Genomic DNA, 21873 nt, shown 5'->3' on the forward strand with positions numbered 1-21873 from the left:
CTCTCTTTGACCCCCTCCCCGCCTTAAAAAAATAGTCTTCTGCTTTTAAGTTCGTATTCGAAATATTTGTTTGGCTCATTTTTAAAAAATGTATTTTGGCCTAGGCCCTTTTAACTTACTAGGCCTACATCCTGCTCGCCAAGCTCACATAATACTTTAGCTGCACAATTCCCTTTTGGTCAGTTTATTCTAGCATGTTACGTTTCAAGTCCTGCCGAACAGACTCATTTTTTCTACCTAGCCTTTTAACTTTAGAAAGCGAGCTGTGTGAAATCAAACATTGAGTGGATGTATACATTCCATTCACCAGGATTGTTTTTCATGGGGAGCCGAGAATTTGGGCGAAGTAAAAATGTTCATTTTTTTAAATAGGCCTATCTATCATGTATTAGTTATTAGGAGTAAAATAATAGCTCTAAAAAAAATCATCAGACTCTTAAAAATGGAGTTGTCTTTAAAAAAAAAAAATTTAATGTCACCTATTTTAATATTCGGAGGCGGCAATAGCAAAATGTCACATGGTAATGTACCTTAGTCTTCAGATCTGTTCAATGAAAGACCAGCTCTGCGATCAATTGTTGGAAAAAAAAAAGAACAAGAACAAAACACAGTATTAATATGATCTATTTATTGTTTAGCTCTGCACACAATTTCAATTACTTTTATTTATTGTATACTGACAAGTAGAGGAAAAAGAACCTCTTCCTACAGAGTAGTCTTTCTTTTTGGGTCATTACAAGTATGATTCTATTTCATGACATATAAATACAGAAAATGGTTATAGCCCATTTAACATTAATGTATATTCTTAAAGTATAGCTTTTTTTGTGTGTAACAAACAGGATCTACAGATGTTCATTTAAAAAAAAAAAGCGTTTTGATTAATTATCCTTTAAAAAAACATAGATGCATTCCAGTTTAAATTTTAGCGTCAGGAATGTTACAGCTACCATCAATATCTACATTTCTAATAAACTTGGTATTATGGTTACCATTCTAATATTTCTACATATTAAAAGTTTTCCTTGTGAATACATGGGCAGATTTTTTGTGAGAGTAGACTAAGAAGACACTTGTGTTATACTAATGAATAGAAACATAGTAAAAAAACAAAAACATAAGATGGCTGATTCTGACTAGCATATATATATATATATATATATATATATATATATATATATATATATTTACAATAAACTTAAATTTCAAATGACAAAACATACAACCTGGCAAATAAAATACAATGCAACTTAAATAACAGTAATTTTCCTTATCTTGCTGCAGATTGTTACACTTGATAAAAAAAAAAGAACATAGCCAAAATGTAAATGCAAGTAGACAGCCTTTTGAGTTTTATGTCAATATCGGCACACTGATAGTCAATCTCACATATAACAAGAGTGACATAATAAAGTGCTAAATCCGTTATATGAGCTAGTTAAATAAGAAAGTTTAAATATATGTATTAATATATATATATATATATATAATACATACCTACTTTGTATGGCTGGTACCCCCCTCCTTTTATTTTTCAGAAAAACTTACTTTACTTGAATGCTTATTAATAAGAGAACTAATCAGTGGCAGCCAAAGTGGAGAATAAAAGTCATGTGGGACTAAAAATAAAAAAAAAAAAGAAATGAAATTACAGTTGGTAGATATAATGAGAACAAAAAAAAATCTGAATTGATTGCCACTTTCCCTCGTGTGCTGCTTCGTAGTCCAAATATCACATGGAATTTTGTCAATATACAACAAAAAAATGTCTTCTATTAATGACTCACATATTTAAAAACAAAAAAAATTACTTTCAAAACATTGTTAGTGTTTTTGTTAAATTCTGGAAATTGATCATCAGAAAATATCACAGAAGTGTATTCTATTTTTTAACAAACAAAGCATTTTTTTTTTGGATGCAAGCATTTAAACAATTTTGTTTTTGATACATAATACAACTAAAATGCTAAAGGATAGTAAATTAGTTTTCACATATGAGAAAAACAATTTTAACAGAAGAATTTAATGTATGTTCTAATTATTACTTCAAAGAAAAATATAATTTGCTTCTTTATCATTACATTCTACAATTTAAAAAAAAATAAATTCTAATGCTAAAATCAACTACATGAATACTGATTACAAATAATTTTATTTTACATCTTGATAATATAGCACCAATTAACTCTGCATGCTACAAAAAAAAAGGTACAAGACTTAATATCATTGTACATGATGGCCTGGTAAATAACCTTATATAAAAATTTTATCGCTTTTCAAAATATCAATTAGTAGATCTAGGATCAAAGATACAATGTCAATTGTTTAAAATTGTGGTAACCAATCAACAGTTAATTATATATGCTTGCTTTAACTACACAAAGCAATATTAATATATAAGCTAGTATACTACAAAAAAATTCTATAAGAAAAACATCACTAATAATTGAGAGTGGAAAGTGTTAAATGCATGATATCATATGCAAGAAGCTTTTCATTCTCACCTCCTACTTAAAAAAAACTATCCTATACGATAACAATTAACCAAATTCAATGAAAAAAAAAAGGCTTTGATGAAGACAGAAACAGTTAAATAAATTTAACAAAAAAATGGTGGTTAATGATTTTAAATGCAGAAATAAAAGATTTCATGAACAGGAACTCTTAGACATTTTCTAAACATGAAAATCATGTCATAGTGAGATTAATAGCAACAAAATATTTCAAACATTTTGCAAGAGATCAGAAACACTACAGTTTGTCAAGTCATCAAGCTTTAGTGGCTGCAGATGACCACATGTTCTAAAAATAGGATTCACTACAGTATGTCAAGCATCAAGCTCTAGTTGCTGAAGCGTGTCCAAATATTAAATTAAAATAAAAAAGTCTTGCTCAAAGTATAAAATTAAAAAAAAAAGATTTTATTTTTGGGAATAATCCATTCCTAGTTTTATAAATATTTATTAAGTACACATACACTATAGACTGTCATAAAAAGAAAAATGCATCAGAATTATATTTTAAATATTTGATATAAGTGTTTCAATTACTCTTTAAGACATAAAATTTAAAGAATTTTTTTTTGGATTAACACATTAACATTTTAAAAATTAATTTCATAATATTGCTAACACAAAGTGCATACAGGGTGATATTGAAAGTGAATATTTCATTAAACCCAAAGAGACACTCAATGAAATTACTCAAATAACTTGCCAGCACATAGTGTGAAAATACTTTTAATTAGCAAACAGAAGCACTGTAAACTATAAGTTTTCTTAGGTTTTAAATCTATTTAGTACAAATGATGCAAAAAGAAATTAGGAATGATTAGCATTTAGACTAACAAATGAAATTTAACACCTAGATTATACCTTTATTTTTTGGACCACATCTGGTAAGAATAAATAAAAATAGTTCTCGATATGAAGTATACAAAACTAAAAAAAAAGGGATAAAAAAAAGGCTAGCTTGAATTTTACTTGTACAAATAACAACCAAATACATCAGCTTTCTTACAACATAGGCTAATTCTTGTAAAAATATTATCATATATTAACTTGATCTGCACTTCTGAGTGATCAAGAGATTGCCTAAAAGTGAATACCAAAGAGTTTGCTAGTACAGTTGAAAATAGAGTGGGCATAAATCCTGTCACCAAATTTCATCTGGATTATACACAAGGATATGAGACAAAAATAAAAATGAGTGTTCTTTACATCTGGTCCCTCTTAAATAGTTGAGCTTTCAAGAACACTCTGTTCATTCAAAATACTGTTAAAAGAAATTACAGAGCCTGTAACAAAAGTTTAGTTCAAACGAATACGACTCCTGTAATTTGAAAATTCACATACATAGGGTACCCCGACAAAATAGCGCAGAAAAAATATATTTCAGTCATTTTGAAAGAAAAACTTTAGATGTCGTAAAATATAGAATGAATAGAGCCAATGTTTTTTTAGGAAACACTTAAGATATCTTAAAACATAAATATGCAAAAAGTAAGCAAAAATTATAATAAGCTAAGATGAATTATTTCAAAATATATCATTTATTTACATTCCAAAAGTGTACTTTAAAAACAGGTGTGACTGGAATCTTAACTAATCCTGACACACCTAAGTTTGTCAATGTTGCGGCAAAGACACACTGTTTTGATCAAGAAATATGCAGCAGATTTCTGATTATAGCATAACACACTGTAAGACACGCATCATTATATATCTAACCCTTGAATGGGGTCACCACTTTTCAAAATCCTATTTTTAGCAAGTTATGCATTTTAAACATTGGTGAAATAGGGGAATGATATAAAATTTAAAGTACTCTCGTTCTCTGCAAATATGGCATACTTTCAGATCTATTAATTTCGAAAAAGATAGAGATGTAATTTTAAATTACTATTAATCCGGTACTTCTATTCACATCGTATGTAAGTCCGCGCTATTTTGTTAGGTCACCCATACATAGGTATTAAAGGTTTTTAAACAAATGCCATTTAGTTTTGTATTTTCAAAATCATATTTTGGAAAAAAAGTTTTCAAATCGTTTTTGTTTAAATTAGAAAATTGCATTAGCAATAAAAATTGAGAAGCACACATACATGAGACTAAGCTTGAAATGATGAAAACTAGAGATTTCAAGAAAATAGCTAGAAACTTAATTTTATTTAATTAATACTAATTTAATTTAATTTAAATAGTTTTTAAATTTAATTTAAATTTTATAAAAATAAGCTTTAAAAAAGAATTGCTAGAATATGTTTTAGATTTTTGTTTTAGCAAATAAAGTAATGTAGAAGTAAGAATCTATAAAAAAAAATATGCTAATATGTTTACTTTTTTCTTGTTTTTATAACAAAATTTATGAAAAACATAAACACCTCCCCAAAAAAATAGAGAAAAAAAACCCAGACAGACATATATATTTAGTTTTCAAATGAAGAGAAACTACCAAATCAGATTTATGAAAAGAAAAAAATATATACAAAATTACATACACTCTGGTCTTGAAAGAACAGTAATAAAAGTTTTTCAAGTTTAAACTCACAGCAAAACTGTAAAAACCCAATGACATGTTATTCTAAGTTGGTGATTTAAATATTGTGCCAGATGTTGGCTGAAAGACATGTGTTCTTTTGTATTCAATTGACAAAAAAAAAGATCTTTAATGCTTGGATTTACAAGGCATATATTATTCTTAGGAGCTGGGCTCTCCTTTCTGCAGCATGTTGTTTGGTGGAATGTACCTGGTCTGAAGTCTGCACTTATCAGATAAAAGCTTTTTGTTGTTGTTTTTTTCCTGTTGGTTGAAAATCTTAACAACCCAATAGGAAATAGATCTAAATTACAGATCAAAACAATCAATAAGAAAATAATTACAGTACAAAACAATCAATAAGAAAATAATTACAGAACAAGACAATCAATGAGGTATACATGAAGGAAGGCAAGAGTGACAGAAATGATTAATGGTTCAATGTAAAACAAAAATATGGAAGAAATGATGCCCTTTAAAGAAAAATTATTGACAGCACATCTCAAAGATGTAGCCTTAAATTAATTAGCACATCTAAAAAATGTACCCTTAAATGTTTTATTTTCAATAAATGAAATATAAGTTTATAGAAATATATTTTAGTAAATAAATGTTCTTTATCAAATATTATATCAGTTGTTTTTGTTCCAACTTTAATGTCTTTTCCCAACCCTTAAAAAAATTTCTAGGGATAAAATTTAGGTTAAATTGTTTTTTCTGAAATAGGCCTAGTCACACCTAAGTGTATGCTATAATAATTTTATTTTAAATGAGACTACCTTTAATTCTTTGTATCTGATGTTAAATCTAAATTACTGAAATCAACATTCCAATATTAACAAAATATTTAAAAAGAAAAAAAAAATTATGAAAAAAACAACAAAAAAAAAAAAATGTAAAGTTCTTAAACAAAATTCTCAACTTTACAAGATAACAAAACAAAAATCCAACTTGGTAATAAAGTGAATTTAAAAAAAAGGCAATGTTTTTCTACTTTCAAATTTTTTTTTTTATAAATTATATATATTCTTATGGCATTACAGCTTATAAATTAATTAGCTGTCCTACTGGATCACAGCAATGAATTTGCTAAGTATTACAGTTATTAGCAACAAAAACTTTTCAATAAAATCTGCTATCTGTAAAACAATGTTCTTTTCGATTTCCATGTTGACGTAGTAACAACTTTAATTATGCTTGCATAAAAAGACTCTTCACAAGGTGACAAAGATTTTTAAAAAACAAATTTAAAATTTCTTCTAATCTTTGACACAAATCTAGACTGCAGTAAAAAAAAATTTTTGTTTTTTTTTGCAACAAAGAAAATATTGCACTTCATCTATGTCATCAGAACAAATTGCGAAAAGTCTTTTTATGCACACACATACAAAAATTAAAATGTGTATATATTTAGATATATATATATATATATAATTGATTCATATCACAATATATTTATGTATATCACAGAGATCTCTTCAATATGTTCGCATCCATAATTCCGGTTCTGTGAAGTAGTGTTATGTTGGATGTTCAAGTACCAACGGTTATTTAGTTTTTTAAATGAGTATAAGTCCGTTGTCTTTTGATATTTGTTGATGGCCATCTCTTCATAGCTTGACTTTAGAAGGTGAAAATATTTACAATAAACTTGGAAACAGTTTATAAACGATGCACATATTTACATATACATTTTACTAGACAACTACAATGTCTGTTCTATAATGCATACAAAACTTAATTACCCGATTGTCCATTTATGATGTTTAACAAAATACTTAAAAAAGGTCTCTAGCAAAGTTGTTCATCCCATCCATTAAACCTTTTTCGTTTTCAACAATCACATTAAAGTAGTCAAAAATCAAAATTGTAAACAACTATGTACAAAGGATAAATAAAAAAAAAATGAAGCTGTAATGACAAATTAGGGTATTTTTTTTTCCATAGCTAGAAAACTATCATTTCGTTCATTAAATAAAAATATGTAAATTAGAGACTAATGAAAACAAGATTTTGTTATACTTTAATCAATGATACTAGAGAACAAAATTAATGAATGGATTTATAAATGATATTACGTTATAGGCAACAAACATAGTTTACAAAACTGTATGCATTAAAAAATCTTGGTAATGATTTTATAAAAATTTAGGCCATTTAAAAAGCTTACAACTTGATTGAACTGCTGTAAGTTAGATCCAAATTATAAACTAAGAAATGTTTGTTTTTAGCAAAAAAAATAAAAAAATCTTGCCACATTAAATTCTATTTATTTTCTGGCACTCAAAAATATTTTTAAAAAATGTCTAAAACATGATGTTAACACTGTCTGGCTTAGAGAGGTCTAGCTGTTTATTCTCCAGGTTTGGTCTTCAAGTAATTCATTCATATATGCATTATCAGCATTGGCATTTCTGAAGAAGACTGCTGGCGGAACACTGAACTCCGGTAACAACTGCCATCTTCTTCCCAGGCTTTCAGACACCTATGGAAAAAAATATTTTTTGGGGGGTAACAATTAACTGAAAATTATAATACTAAGATTCATTTTGTTCCCTATCTAAAAATTTCTTTTTAGCTGCATTTTTTAAAAACTAGCTTAGGTTTAAAAAACTGGTAATTTTAAACAATTTATCAATAAAATAAATGTTTGAAAAAAGATTTAATAAACATATCACTTAGTGAAAATATGTATTTAAAAAAGTGTTTTTAAAAATTACAACATATAAAAACAAGATAATAATGGGTTTGGTGTTTTGGTCAGTCATATAAAAACAAGATAATAAAGGGTTTGGTGTTCTGGTCAGTCATACTCACACATTACATTAAACTCAAACTGAAATTGCTCTAATTAACAGTTGCAAATAACATTTAAACTACCTTTTAAATCTTTGATAAACTGTTTTTATTCAATGACATGCAATATTGGAAACTTTTAGATCACAAGTTTCCATTGTATAACAGTAGTTTCCCAATGGACAAACTGACTGAACAAAAACAATAGAGTTACTATATAAACAATCCTCCATTATTTAGGAATGCTTTGGTTGATAGAAAGAGGGATGAAAATGTTTATACCTTGTACTGCAAATCCAACAAAGCTTCATCCTCATCATAATAGTCTTCATCTTCTTCACTCCAAAATACACAGCAAGATGGCACCATAAGCTCACGCAGACCACTTCTAAGTCGAGCTATTGCTACCAGGTCTTTCTGATCTAATGAAACACCTGCAAAATATGAAAATTTACTAATCTCTGACGAATTGATAGTTAAATAAAATCATAAAATTTTAGGTTGAAATATATAAGTCAGTGAAGCAAAGATTTCAAAGTAATTTAATCAAGTTTGTTTTATACAACTAGCCTAGACATGGATTCGGGAAAAAAAACCCCACTAAAAACATATTTTCATATTTTAAATTTACAATCCTTACAACTTATCTTGTTCGTCACAAGACCTAAAAGTCTAATTAATAGTGTGCACATTTTCGTAAATTTGTAAATAAAAAAGCATTTTTTTAATGTTTTATAATTTTATATTCAAATTTCTTTTATTTAATCATTAGCATTACACACTAACTATGCTCATTGATATGTTACCAATCTAGATATTGTTTATTTTTTTATTTTATTTTATTTTTACAATTCCAATAAAAGGGTTCACATTTTAACGACCTCTCTCTAATATACTTTTAAGCTTGTAAATTCTAGTATCTGTCATGTTGAAATGAAAGTCCCACTCTTTTTTTTTTACTTTCCCTCCCTTTTATTTTTGTACACCCTACACACCGTAATGCAATCCCAATCTAATTAATAGATTTTTATAAATTTGTAAATAAAAAAGCATTTTTTTAATGTTTTATAATTTTATATTCAAATTTCTTTTATTTAATCATTAGCATTACACACTAACTATGCTCATTGATATGTTACCAATCTAGATATTGTTTATTTTTTTATTTTATTTTATTTTTACAATTCCAATAAAAGGGTTCACATTTTAACGACCTCTCTCTAATATACTTTTAAGCTTGTAAATTCTAGTATCTGTCATGTTGAAATGAAAGTCCCGCTCTTTTTTTTTTTACTTTCCCTCCCTTTTATTTTTGTACACCCTACACACCGTAATGCAATCCCATTTAGACTTTAAACTTGAATGGTCCGCTTTTCTCTTTCTCTTCATAACTTTCCATCTCCTTATCTCTTCCTCTGGAACCATTCTTTTTTGTCCCTTGGGAATCAAAATGTTTGCCCATATAGTCTCTTTCTCAAATCCCCACCCCCTTTTTTTTGCAACCTGCTTTTCATAATGGTCTTCTACATAGACGTTTGACTTTAATTGAAATGGCTTGTTTTTTAATGCCCCCCCCCTAACATACACAAATTCTAGTATCACCTTAATCTTCACACACAATAAATAAGGTTGTCTTAAAAACAAGCTCTGACTTTTTTTTTTTACTCAATTCAATATCCAAATACTTAAAGGCTCTATTTTGCTTGTCATAACCAACATATCCTATACAAAACATACACACACACACACACATTTAATAAGCCCTTTTTAGAGTCCACAATGGGAAATGGGAAGTTATGCACCAATTTTTTTTAGTTTAAACCCCCTGCCAGTGGGGTTTGAAGCTAAAAAATAACTCTTCAATAAAAAAAAAAGCAAATTACACACTCAAAATGCTATGAACGTAGCCAAGCCAATAGGGGGGTTTTGAGTTTAAAACCCCCTCCTCCAGATGGCTTTTTTTAAAGCTTAAAACCCCTCCAGATGGTTTTGTTTTAAATCCGCCTACAGAGAGTTTTGAGGTTGAAAACCTACCTCATCAATATTATTCTAAAGCATACTAAATTTACCAAATTCTATGAGCGTAGTTAAGGGGGTTTTGAGATTGTTAAAAAACAATCCAGAGATTTTTTAGTTTAAAATCTCCTAACAGATGATTTTGATGATAAAACTTCCCTTTTCGATGTAAAATCTAAAGCAAACTACAGTCACCAAATTCCAAGAGCGTAGCCAAGAGAGGTTACAAATTTCTACCAGTGGCTGGGCTCCATTAATAAAGTGCAGTGAATAGTCATTTGCCGAAATTGAAAAAGACTAATTGTGGCTCAACAAAGATGACTAAGACAGATTTTAGTAGGAGTCAATTATAGAGATTGTGTCTAAATCAAGGAAATCCTATGCGAACTAAGAATCGACCCCTTAGTAAGGTTATGAAAGAGCGTCGCATGAGGTTTGCTGGACATGTTCTCCAACAAAATGAATTACGCATAATAAGAGTTGCTATGACATCCTAGTACAACTTGGCGCCACACTTTCATGGAGGTCCTCAGAGCAGATGGGAAAAGGCTTCAGACATTGCCAGTGACAGATTTTTGTGCAAACAGCTTGCCGGAAAATGAGCCGAACGGCGCGGAAGGGTCTAAGTCAGTAATAATAGCACATTACATTAGGTTTTTCAAATAAAACTTTTTAATGGCAAGATAATGCACTGTAGATACCACAGAATATGCTTGATGGCGGGGGTCTGCACTGCGCCGGGGGAGCTCTCAGCGCTCCCCAGACCCCTTGCTGACAAGGGCGGGGAGTCTACAATTTTTCCACTATACCCAGAAAGAACCTATTCTAGGGCACATTAAACGTCTTCCGAAAGAATGAAGGGTCAGAATGTAATAGAGATTAATCATGTACACACACACACATCTATCCATATATATATATATATATTTTTAGGGGGGGGGGCGGGGGGCAGAAAAAATACCCCCCCCCCCTAAACAAAAATCCTGACTACGCCCATGGAATACAATGTAAGTCAACTGCCTATCAATCACAAACTATTCAAAGCCTATCCTCCATAACAATTTCTAGTCTTCTTGGGAAACAAAATCAGTAAAAATATTATGATCTGTATAGAATGACCATTATACTAAATTTTCTTGACGTTAGTTATTTCTGTTTCTTATTAAGAAAACTATTATACTTAAGCATATTCAAATTGGATTTAACTTACCAATTAATTTTAAGACTTCTAGTCTAGTGCAACGCCACGCCAGCATCACAAAAGGATCTTCAGTGTCATAGTTATTATAGTTGATGGGTTGCATTTCAATAGCCTCAATGATTGTTAAAGAGTGCAGTGTGGATCGATAGTGGTTGCTCATCATGTTGAGGGCAGCTACACTTATATCACCACAAAAATATTGTCGAAAATGAGTAAGTGGCATAGATGGCTTCAGGATATCTAAGAGCGCTTGGATGCCGTCTAAGGAGTGTACAAAGCTTAATGTTAGCTCCATATTTGGACTCGATTCAACCAATTCTTTCCACATTTTTTCATTGATTGGCTGATGCCCCACCCTGTGGACATGTATGCTGAGACTTTGCAATGGAGGAGCAGTGTGCTGACGATGAGCCAAAGTGAACATAACTTTCGGGGAGAGAAAGTCATAATCCAAACTCAGGGACCGTAAATTTGAGAAAGCAGAAATACAGTCGAGGCCAAAAAAGGGCATACTGTATGAGCTGGAGTCTTCTTTTACACTGGCTAAATGCAGGGACTGAAGATATGGTGCATGGTACTTTACAAGAAGACTCAACACCTCTTGTGAGTTATTCAAGAGGATTTCAGTGCAACCCAAAGACAAGTGGAGGAGACGTCTGTTTCTTTTCACGACTAGTCGAAGAGATTCAAGGAAGCTAAAATCAAAACAAAAGAATAATTTTAGTACTAAATAGCAAAAAAAAAAAAAAATTCAATCCTATTTTTTAAAATTCTTTACCACTTCTTAATTTTAACCAATAGACAACATTCTCTGAAATTTGAGCCTGTGAACATCTTTGACACCTTTATGGTATGCTTTTTGTTGACATAGCTATAAGCAACACAATAATAATTAAAAGGCATGCAAAATAAATTAAAATTACAAGGTACCTATTTTTCAAGTTATAAAAATTATATTTGGAAAGTATAGAGTACTATAGAGTGTTAAAATTTCTATTGCTATGTGTTAAAATTTCTATTGCTATTACATATAACATGCTTTCCAATACACAATTTTGCCAAATTTTACACATGATTGTGTAAAAAAAATAGTCGAGTAAAAACAAAACAAAAATAAGGTCATCACTAATAGTAGGTAATAGAATTCTATTGAAAAGGAATGAGCTTTTCAAAGCTTTGATGAATTTAACACCCCCACTCTGTAATATAATGATACTAGCCTGGCATTACCCGCGGCCTGCGGGTCTAAGTTTGTGTTTACTAATGTAGTGGATTGGATTTAGATGTATGTTAAACTTAGCTAATGATCCTTTCACGTTATTTCTCTTTCGCTACGAAAATAACATTAGTTTTGCGAAAATGGGTTTACCCGAAGTCGATACATTCATATCTATTAAAAACGAAAAGAGCGAAAGATTTGTTAAAGGAATGGTATTATAAAGTGAACAATTAAACGAAATAATTTTTAGTACGCGATTCATGAATGAATATAGATCTAGGCCTATCTCAACCTCAACTCGGCTTCGCAGCTTTCGTAAACGAATGCAGTCTCTTAAAAATAATGCTTTAGAAAACCAAATTTGAATGTTTATTTGATCAAAATATGAAATGAATGTACTATAATTATTATGTTCATGTGTTAAAGTATAAAACTATCTGTGCGAAGAAAAGTTTTATCATCTTAGAGTTGAATTAGAGTTTTAGATCTAGGGATGGGATTATAAAGAAAACAATTAAACGAATTAATTTTTAGTACGCGATTCATTACGGTATTGTCTAATGAAAGAATGTTCGTCAGGAAATCTGTAGTTACATATATAAGGAACTAATTAATGTAAAAAATGCTTTTGAAACACAAAATTGAAGGTTAATTTTATTATATAATGAAATCAAAGGATCTTCTTTTGTATTTTCATGCGTCAAAGTAAAAAACTATCTGCGCAAAGTGTATTTCTTAAAATTAGATCTAGGTCTAAATCCTTTCGATCTTTTCTCATGTCAACATTGTAGACATGGCCTAGATCCATAAAATACTATAGCTTTAATAGAGTCGGACAACTTTATTTTTTTTTAGGGTTTTAAGTTTGTTTTAGGGCTACAATACATACACTAAGGTCTAAGTTGGTACCCAAGAAACATTCCTGCTAAGTTTTATCAAGATTGGTCAAGCGATTGTGATGTCTATAAGTAACATACATACACCTCACATTCTACTTTATAGTATAGATAGTTGACTCTTGACAGTTACAGGACTGCAAGGGTGATTAGATTACCGAAAATATCGGATTACCAAAGGTTAGCTCTACTTCAAAGAATTTAACCATAGGCCTATATATGTCAAGAACATTCTAGTTATGATGTAATTTAAAAAATAACTTTCAGGCATAGCCATCTAAAGGGCAGATGATGTAAAGGTCATCTGTTTCTATGGCCAATGGTTAAAGGCGCGTGTGGCCAGCACAATGACCAAATGCCTTACTTTCCCTAAATAAATCAGGTACCCATTAGAGCAGGGTGGACTTGGGGGCATCCTAAAAATCCAGAAATTCAAAACAAAAACCAGTCTTCACCAAGATTCGAACCATGGACCTTCCAGTTCAGAAGCCATTTTAAGGGCTTAAGCACTCAGCCATCATTCCCCAACAACAGAATATATAAAATGGAAACAACTGTTTCTTTTTTTTTTTTTCTTTATAGACAGATTTTAAGCCAATTTATTAGAACATTTTTATGTTTCTATAGTAGTATAGTATTTGTGATTGGAAAAAAGTAACAATAATATTATTTATATTTTCCAATTATGAGTAGCGTTTCTAGTCTCGTAAACTAATACCCCCTCTAAGTAGCAAAAAAATGTTTCTGCATCTTTTAATTTCTCATTGTAGACAAGTTAGATGACACTAAATAAAATATTATTTTTTTTAGTAATGGATGCACCAGTTCAAAAAAATATGGTTCGGTGCCTGATGCTTAAACTCAATAATAACTGTAATAACTGTTATAGAGTCTAGAGAAATGAATTATCGTATTTTTAATGTTAAGATATCCCTTTTTTCTAAATCTATTACTATGCGAGTGATACGAGACTGTCTAAATCTAGATCTAACTTAATAATAAGCAAATTTGGATTGTTGACAAAAACAGCTGATTCAGAACGAGGCTATGTAAACACATAAACTAGGACAGTGTACTTAGAAGTTAGATTTAGTACTATTGAGATTGTATTTCTTACCTTTCTAAACTACCATCACCTCCATCAAAATAACAGTTTGATGGGCGAAGAGATAAACATTCTAGCTGCCCATTTCTTGAAAGCAATTCAAGTAACCGAGTGCAATCCCAGACTTGTGAACATCGAGTAGAATTGAACTCGATCGTTACTTCCTTCACGAATTTCGCGCATTTTGAACTAAAAAATCTGGATCTTGAACGGCCTTTATAACTCAAATTGAAGGTTATTACTGGCCAAAACTGAGGTAGAAACAGATACTCCCTCCATTTATGACACGTAGACGAGGCTCGAATCCTGTCTTTAGGCGACAATTTAGAAAATATATCCTCAAGGACAACACTGGGCAGTGAAGCCCAGTCGCCTCCAGCTGCCATCTCTTACATTTCTGACGTAAACGTCACGTGATCAATGTTGTGCTTTAAATCCTAAATTTAGAATCTATTCTATTTTAGCACAAGTCACTAGCCTGTGTATAATATTTCCCTTCACTCTTTTGTCTGTCTGTCCGTCCCGTTTAAATCTCGTAAACTAGAAAAGATAGTGATAATCTACCACCATAATATTTTAGACCATTCAAAGTTCTGATGAAATGGCTACTTTTTCTTTTCTGAAAGCAAAAATCAAATTTTTAAAATCACTTATGCAAGCAGTTTTTTCATGAAAATATACACAAATGTTACAACCATTCACAATTAGTAGTAACAAACACATGCAGGAGTCTCTTTAGAAGGGTAGATTGAATCTTACCATATTTTAAACATATTTGTGCAATATGGTTTTAGATTTTTTGTCAAAAATTTTTGTTATTACATTTGTAAGTTCTGTCATACTGACTACTACATTTACAGATAAAAAATGTTTACAATTTTGAAAGAGAAAAAATCTCTTTTGTATGCTTATAAGTTGGGCATAATTCAAAACAACAATTAATAAATATTTTTTCATATTATCGCCTGAACTGCAGTGCATTAAATTGCCACGGGAATAGTACACAACTATTTTTTTTTTACAGAAATGTTTTTTTTTCTTGAGGATTTGAATAAGAGATTGACCCTTTAGATCAATTAGATATTCATTATAAGAAATCAATTAGGCCAGGTTCACATCTAACTTCACTTTCACTTTCACCTATCCTTTGGTCTGCAGGGCCGCTGGGGCACCACACTACAAGATCCGTCAACCTTCTTTCTCCATTCTTCTCTGTCATTTGTCTTTGATAGAATTTCATTCTGATGTTCTTTCTGAAGTTATTGAAACTCGCCTTATTTTACCTGCCTGGGTAGACCACTTCGGGGGCCGATTTTGAGTTTGTGTTTCCACAAAAATTAAATTAAATGGTTATTCAAAAACAAAAATCAGAAAAGTTAACTATGTAATATGCGTACCCCCTTCAAACTCTTCCCGTCCCCCTGGGTGTACGCATACCCTACTTTGGGAAACACTGGACTAGAGTAACACCTTTAGTAAAATCACTAGAAAGCCTTCAGGATAGAAGACTTAAAAAAGTAAAGTAGCAATTATGCATAAAACACTCAAACATAATCTTCAAATACAAAATCAAGATCTAATAAAATATTCAGAAAGACACAAAGATAAAGGCACATTCCTCGTTCCATATGCTAGGACAAAGTTGTACAAATGTTCCTTCTTACCTAGAGATATAAGAGCATGGAAGGGGTTGCCTGAGCCAGCCAGGAAAACCAATGACTTGGCAGAATTTAAGTCATCGATTAACATGCATGACTAGATTGACCTAGGAGCACGCGTAGTAATCATCTTCTTTTTTAGCGGCCCCCGAAAGGGGAAAAGACGCTATTAGTTTTGTGCGAAATGTCTGTCCGTCTGTCCGTCCGTCCCGTTTAGATCTCGTAAACTAGAAAAGATATTGAAAATCCGACATCACAATATTTTAGACCATTCAAAGTTCTGATGCAACGGCTACTTTTTTTTTCTGAAAGCGAAAAATCTAATTTTTAAAATCAGTTATGCAAGCAGTTTTTTTAAAGAGAAAAAGCTAATTAGTATGCATTATAAGTTAGACCTAAATTAAAAAGAATAGTAATCTTGTAAACATCATTTTCGTGAACTTTTTTTTATTGCGAATTTTTTTTTTTTTTTTTTTTTTTTAGCATTCGAATAAGAGATTGAGCCTTTTCAAAAAATTACATCAATTACAAGACTTCAGTTAGGCCAGGAGAGGCGCGGTAGCTGAGCGGTAAAGCGCTTGGCTTCCGAACCGGGGGCCCTGGGTTCGAATCCTGATGAAGACTGGGATTTTCTACTTCGGAATCCTTAGGCGCCTCTGAGTCCACCCAGCTCCAATGGGTACCTGATATTAGTTGGGGAAAAGTAAAGGCTGTTGGTCGTTGTGCTGGCTACATGACACCCTCGGTAACCGTAGGCCACAAAATCAGATGAACTTTACATCATCTGCCCTATAGACCACAAGGTCTGAAAAGGGAACTAATTAGGCCAGGTTCACATCTAACTTTGCATTCACTTGCACCTTCCTTTGATCAGCTGTACCGTTGGGGCACTACACAAGATCTGTCAACCTTCTTTCTCCATTCTTATCTCTCATTTGTCTTTGATATAATTTCATTTGGATGTTCTTTCTAAAAATATTGAAGCCTGCCTGGGTGGACCACTTCGGGGGCCGATTTTGAGTTTGTGTTTCCACACAAACTGTCTTTGTAATCTTGTTTAAATAGCGTCTGTATTTTATAAGATAAGAAGAGAAGCTAATTGAAAATTAAAACAGTATTTTTCTTTAGTGGTCACAGTTCTCCTATGACCTATATAGTTGTAAAAATTGGGCACTAAACGCCGAGGATAAAAGCAGAATTCAAGCCTTTGAGAGTACATGTTAAAAAAAACAACTACTAAGGTATGAGATACCAGGAAAAGAAGACAATGATTTTGTACTTTTGCAAGTTAGCAATGGCTGACAAAATAAAGGAGGAATTATCCATAATACTTAAAAAGACGAAAGCTGAGCTGGTAAGACATGGCTCACTTTCAAAAGTCATGTTTCAAGGTACAGAGGAGGGAGCACGAAAAAAGGGTAGACCAAATCGAAAAGCTGGCTGGACATCTTAAATAAATGTTAATGGACCGGCCTCTCTCTTGATATTCTGCTGTTTCATAAAACTAAGAAAAGTCAGCAATTTCAATGAGCGTAGTCAGGCTGCCATTGGTGGGATTTAAGTTTCAGATTCTCTCCCCCACCACAAGAAAAAAAAAAACTAAAGCAAAACTACATTGAACTATATGTGTATAGGCCTATTTATAGGCCTAATATATATTGTTATAACTCCGCCATGCGCACCGACATCTAAGCTAGAAGGTGCGTACTGTGATAAACTAGACCTAAAAGGATGTCAACATTAGGAGAGAGAGAACGATTTCCGCCCATGTTGAGAGCCGAAGTGAAAAGACTGTGCCTAAGAAAGATGATGTTTTATGAACTTGTGATGTCGTGTAAATAAAGATAGCCTATATGTGCATCGTTGAGTTGCCTCACTTAAGTTATTACAATTGTTTTTTTTTTTTTTTTTTGTTTTTTTTTAACGAGGCACTTATATCTTTATTTACACGAAATCGTTCTCTCTCTCATAATGTTGACATCCTTTTAGGTCTAGTTTATCACAGTGCGCACCTTCTAGCTTAGATGTCTGTGCGCATGGCGGAGTTATAACAATATGTTACCGGCATGATTAGTCACACCCGATTCTACCCCGTCTCAAGACGAAACCAAAACCAGAGGGTTAGGGTAAACAATATGTAATATCAAATGCACGTATAGTTAACCAAGGGGCGCCCGGGGGTCTGTGATATCGCCATTGTGGTTCATTTTGTACACCAATGATTTTCAATCCGATAGTCCTTTTTGCTCCTTCACAAAATTCGCTGATGATGCGGCTCTTCTTGCCCTGCTCTTACCCAGCCAGCAAAGCTACCTGTTCAGGCCCGGGCTGAGTTAGGGGCCCGCACGGGGAACCGGATAGTCGTGCGGGGCAGTTTTTTCCTTTCCTACCCCGTCATGCGCCCATTCAAAACCCCCCTTAGATGAATGGGGCCCGTAAGTAGCAGGGGATGGAGAGATTCGCCCCATTGTTTCACTGCTGGGCGTCGGCTGGCGGTCTGAATTTTGCGTAATACAGTTAAGGTCCCACCACCTTCCCCCTTCTCGTCCTACTGGCAAGGAGTGCCCTCCCCGCCTCGCTCTTATCTCGGACGAGACCGTCGGCGAGGAAACTCGTTGCGTAATGAAATTCAAGGGGAGACAAAAAAAGAGCTCAATATAATTGGTTCGGATAGTCTCCCATTTCATTATAAACACAATAAACTCATTGAATGTTTTGTTATTTTTTTATATAAACTTTTTATTGCTTCGTTTTTTGTTTTTTGTTTTTTTTTACATTAAAATATTTCGTTTTAATATATATGTATATAGCTATGAAATAAAAACAAGTGTTTTATTGTTATACAATATATAAGGACGATTCTTTTGATTTAATAATTTTATTTACATATTTAATGAAAACTATATTTTTTGATATTTAAATTTATCAGAAAATTTTTTACGAACAATATAAAAACTGATGTAAACGCTGCATACAATAACTGTATCCCTGATAGCAAAATTTTCGGGCCCGGTAAGGACCCCCAATTGGGCCTGCCCATACTAACCACATGGGCCCCAATTGGGGGAAGAACTCGGCCCTTAAGGTTGAGTCTGGGCTCAGTCAGTGGCCCCAGAAAATCCCCTTGTGAAATCCGTGTGGGACCAGTAAGGGAAAGGACTTGTGGGCCCCAATAAGGCTATAGTTACTTGGCCCTTTGGGGAGAATTAATGAAAGCCCAAATGGGGCCCTTAGGGGTCGAGTCTGGGCGAAATCAGAAGGCCAAGATGACGCCGTGATGGAAACCTCATGGGGCTAGTACGGGGAAACATTGAGGGGCCAGAAAGGGCTAAACACATGGGCCCCATTTGGGGGATGAACGTTGGCCCAAACGGGGGCCCTTAGGGCTGGGTCTGGGCTCAGTTAGGGGGCCCAGTTGAAGCCCTGATGGAAACCTCAAGGGGCCAGTACGGGGAAACATTGAGGGGCCAGAAAGGGCTAAACACATGGGCCCCATTTGGGGGATGAACGTTGGCCCAAACGGGGGCCCTTAGGGCTGGGTCTGGGCTCAGTTAGGGGGCCCAGTTGAAGCCCTGATGGAAACCTCATGGGGCCAGTACGGGGAAACATTGAGGGGCCAGAAAGGGCTAAGCACATGGGCCCCATTTGGGGGATGAACGTTGGCCCAAACGGGGGCCCTTAGGGCTGGGTCTGGGCTCAGTTAGGGGGCCCAGATGAAGCCCTGATGGGGCCAGTACGGGGAAAACATTGAGGGGCCTGCTAGGGCTAAACACATGGGCCCCATTTGGGGGATGAACGTTGGCCCAAACGGGGGCCCTTAGGGCTGTGGCTGGGCTCAGTTAGGGGGCCCAGTTGAAGCCCTGGTGGAAACCTCATGGGGCCAGTACGGGGAAACATTGAGGGGCCAGAAAGGGCTAAACACATGGGCCCCATTTGGGGGATGAACGTTGGCCCAAACGGGGGCCCTTAGGGCTGAGTCTGGGCTCAGTTAGGGGGCCCAGATGATGCCCTGATGGGGCCAGTACGGGGAAAACATTGAGGGGCCTGAAAGGGCTAAACACATGGGCCCCATTTGGGGGATGAACGTTGGCCCAAACGGGGGCCCTTAGGGCTGGGGCTGGGCTCAGTTAGGGGGCCCAGTTGAAGCCCTGATGGAAACCTCATGGGGCCAGTACGGGGAAACATTGAGGGGCCAGAAAGGGCTAAACACATGGGCCCCATTTGGGGGATGAACGTTGGCCCAAACGGGGGCCCTTAGGGCTGGGGCTGGGCTCAGTTAGGGGGCCCAGTTGAAGCCCTGGTGGAAACCTCATGGGGCCAGTACGGGGAAACATTGAGGGGCCAGAAAGGGCTAAACACATGGGCCCCATTTGGGGGATGAACGTTGGCCCAAACGGGGGCCCTTAGGGCTGAGGCTGGGCTCAGTTAGGGGGCCCAGATGATGCCCTGATGGGGCCAGTACGGGGAAAACATTGAGGGGCCTGAAAGGGCTAAACACATGGGCCCCATTTGGGGGATGAACGTTGGCCCAAACGGGGGCCCTTAGGGCTGGGTCTGGGCTCAGTTAGGGGGCCCAGTTGAAGCCCTGATGGAAACCTCATGGGGGCCAGTACGGGGAAAACATTGAGGGGCCTGCTAGGGCTAAACACATGGGCCCCATTTGGGGGATGAACGTTGGCCCAAACGGGTGCCCTTAGGGCTGAGTCTGGGCTCAGTTTGCCTCTAGTTTCTCTCTCTCTTTTCTCCCTACTGACAAGGAATGCTCTCCCGGTCTAGCTGTTATCTCAGACGTAACATAGAAAGTTATTACGTAACATAACTCGAGGGGAGGTAAAAGAAAAAAAAGAAAACCATGACTTTGATATGTTGGCTCGGATAGACTCACTTAGATTATTAATACAAACAATATTGCTGTTTTTTTAATTATTTTATTTTCATAAAAATATGTATAGGTTCCTATATGATTTACTTCTTTTTTTTTTTTTTTCGTTCTTTGCATTTAATTTAAAGTTATAGAATGCTGATTTCTAAACTGTGATAATTTTATCTTACATTATACTTTATTAAATAAATTGGATTGTAGGTCATTTTTAGGTATAACATTCAATGTCATTAAGTCAAAAAGTGATTTATATTATATATTTTATTTATTCTTCTCACAGTAGTTTGATCAAAACGTTTCTACTATAACGACATATATATGGGATATTTGTGTGTGTGCATGTTTGTTAGCGCGCGTGTGTATGAACTATGCATGTTATATGCCAATTTAAAATTTCTAGATCTAATATTATATAGTACGTGACACTTTAAAAAAAAGGGTCATTGCCTAGCTCCAAGATTTTTCATGAGATGGCTCGATACAAATGTGCGATTAATATGATGTCGAGTGTTTTGATTTTTTTCGAGTAAAAAAAAAGCAACTTGTGACTTTACAACACTTGCTGTAAATGGACCTTCACTTAGGCATCATTTTGACTTTGCTCATGTAATGTAACACCCTGTGACCATATTCGCACTGCCTCTACGTCTATCTGACCCAGATGTTGAATTAACATCATGGTGATCTCTTTTATAGCCTTGCTCTAACTCCCCTTTCTTCTTTTTTTTTTTACCCACTCTGCTGGATTTCTCGAGTTAACACCTAATGAAACGCTAGACAAAATGACGCCTCTCGAAGTAATAAAACTGAATCTGTCGTTCTTGTAGGTTTCTATCATTGCGGAAGGTACCGGTACCGGTATTTACTGACCAGTCATTGATATTTAGGGTTATGTATTTTCACATCTACCTCAGGAAATAAATATATATATATATATATATATATATATATATATATATATATATATATATATATATATATATATATATATATATATATATTAGGTTAACATAGAAAATCAACAGATTCAATTAAACAAGCACAGCATTGGTTTCTTTTTTTT

General features: G+C 33.9%; 1 protein-coding gene across 1 annotated transcript; it reads right to left on the reverse strand.

Annotated features, from left to right (window-relative positions):
• Window positions 1–611: 611 nt before the first annotated feature.
• LOC106072523 (F-box only protein 33-like) lies at window positions 612–14677 on the reverse strand. The gene is made up of 4 exons (XM_013232910.2): window positions 14283–14677; window positions 11060–11745; window positions 8116–8267; window positions 612–7522 (listed from the first exon to the last, which is right to left on the reverse strand). The coding sequence occupies exons 1-4, from the start codon at window positions 14654–14656 to the stop codon at window positions 7382–7384; spliced, it is 1353 nt and encodes a 450-aa protein (XP_013088364.2). The 5' UTR covers window positions 14657–14677; the 3' UTR covers window positions 612–7381.
• Window positions 14678–21873: the final 7196 nt, after the last annotated feature.

This window comes from Biomphalaria glabrata, chromosome 1 (assembly GCF_947242115.1).
Source record: "Biomphalaria glabrata chromosome 1, xgBioGlab47.1, whole genome shotgun sequence".
In the NCBI taxonomy this organism is placed as follows: domain Eukaryota; kingdom Metazoa; phylum Mollusca; class Gastropoda; family Planorbidae; genus Biomphalaria; species Biomphalaria glabrata.

Excerpts from the sequence above, each read along its gene's own strand:
- LOC106072523 (XM_013232910.2), bottom strand. The coding sequence starts at position 14,656 with ATGGCAGCTGGAGGCGACTGGGCTTCACTGCCCAGTGTTGTCCTTGAG. Across the intron at positions 11,746-14,282 it reads GGTGATGGTAGTTTAGAAAG|CTTCCTTGAATCTCTTCGAC; the intron begins GTAAGAAATACA and ends TTTTGATTTTAG. Across the intron at positions 7,523-8,115 it reads TGTTGGATTTGCAGTACAAG|GTGTCTGAAAGCCTGGGAAG; the intron begins GTATAAACATTT and ends TTTTTTCCATAG.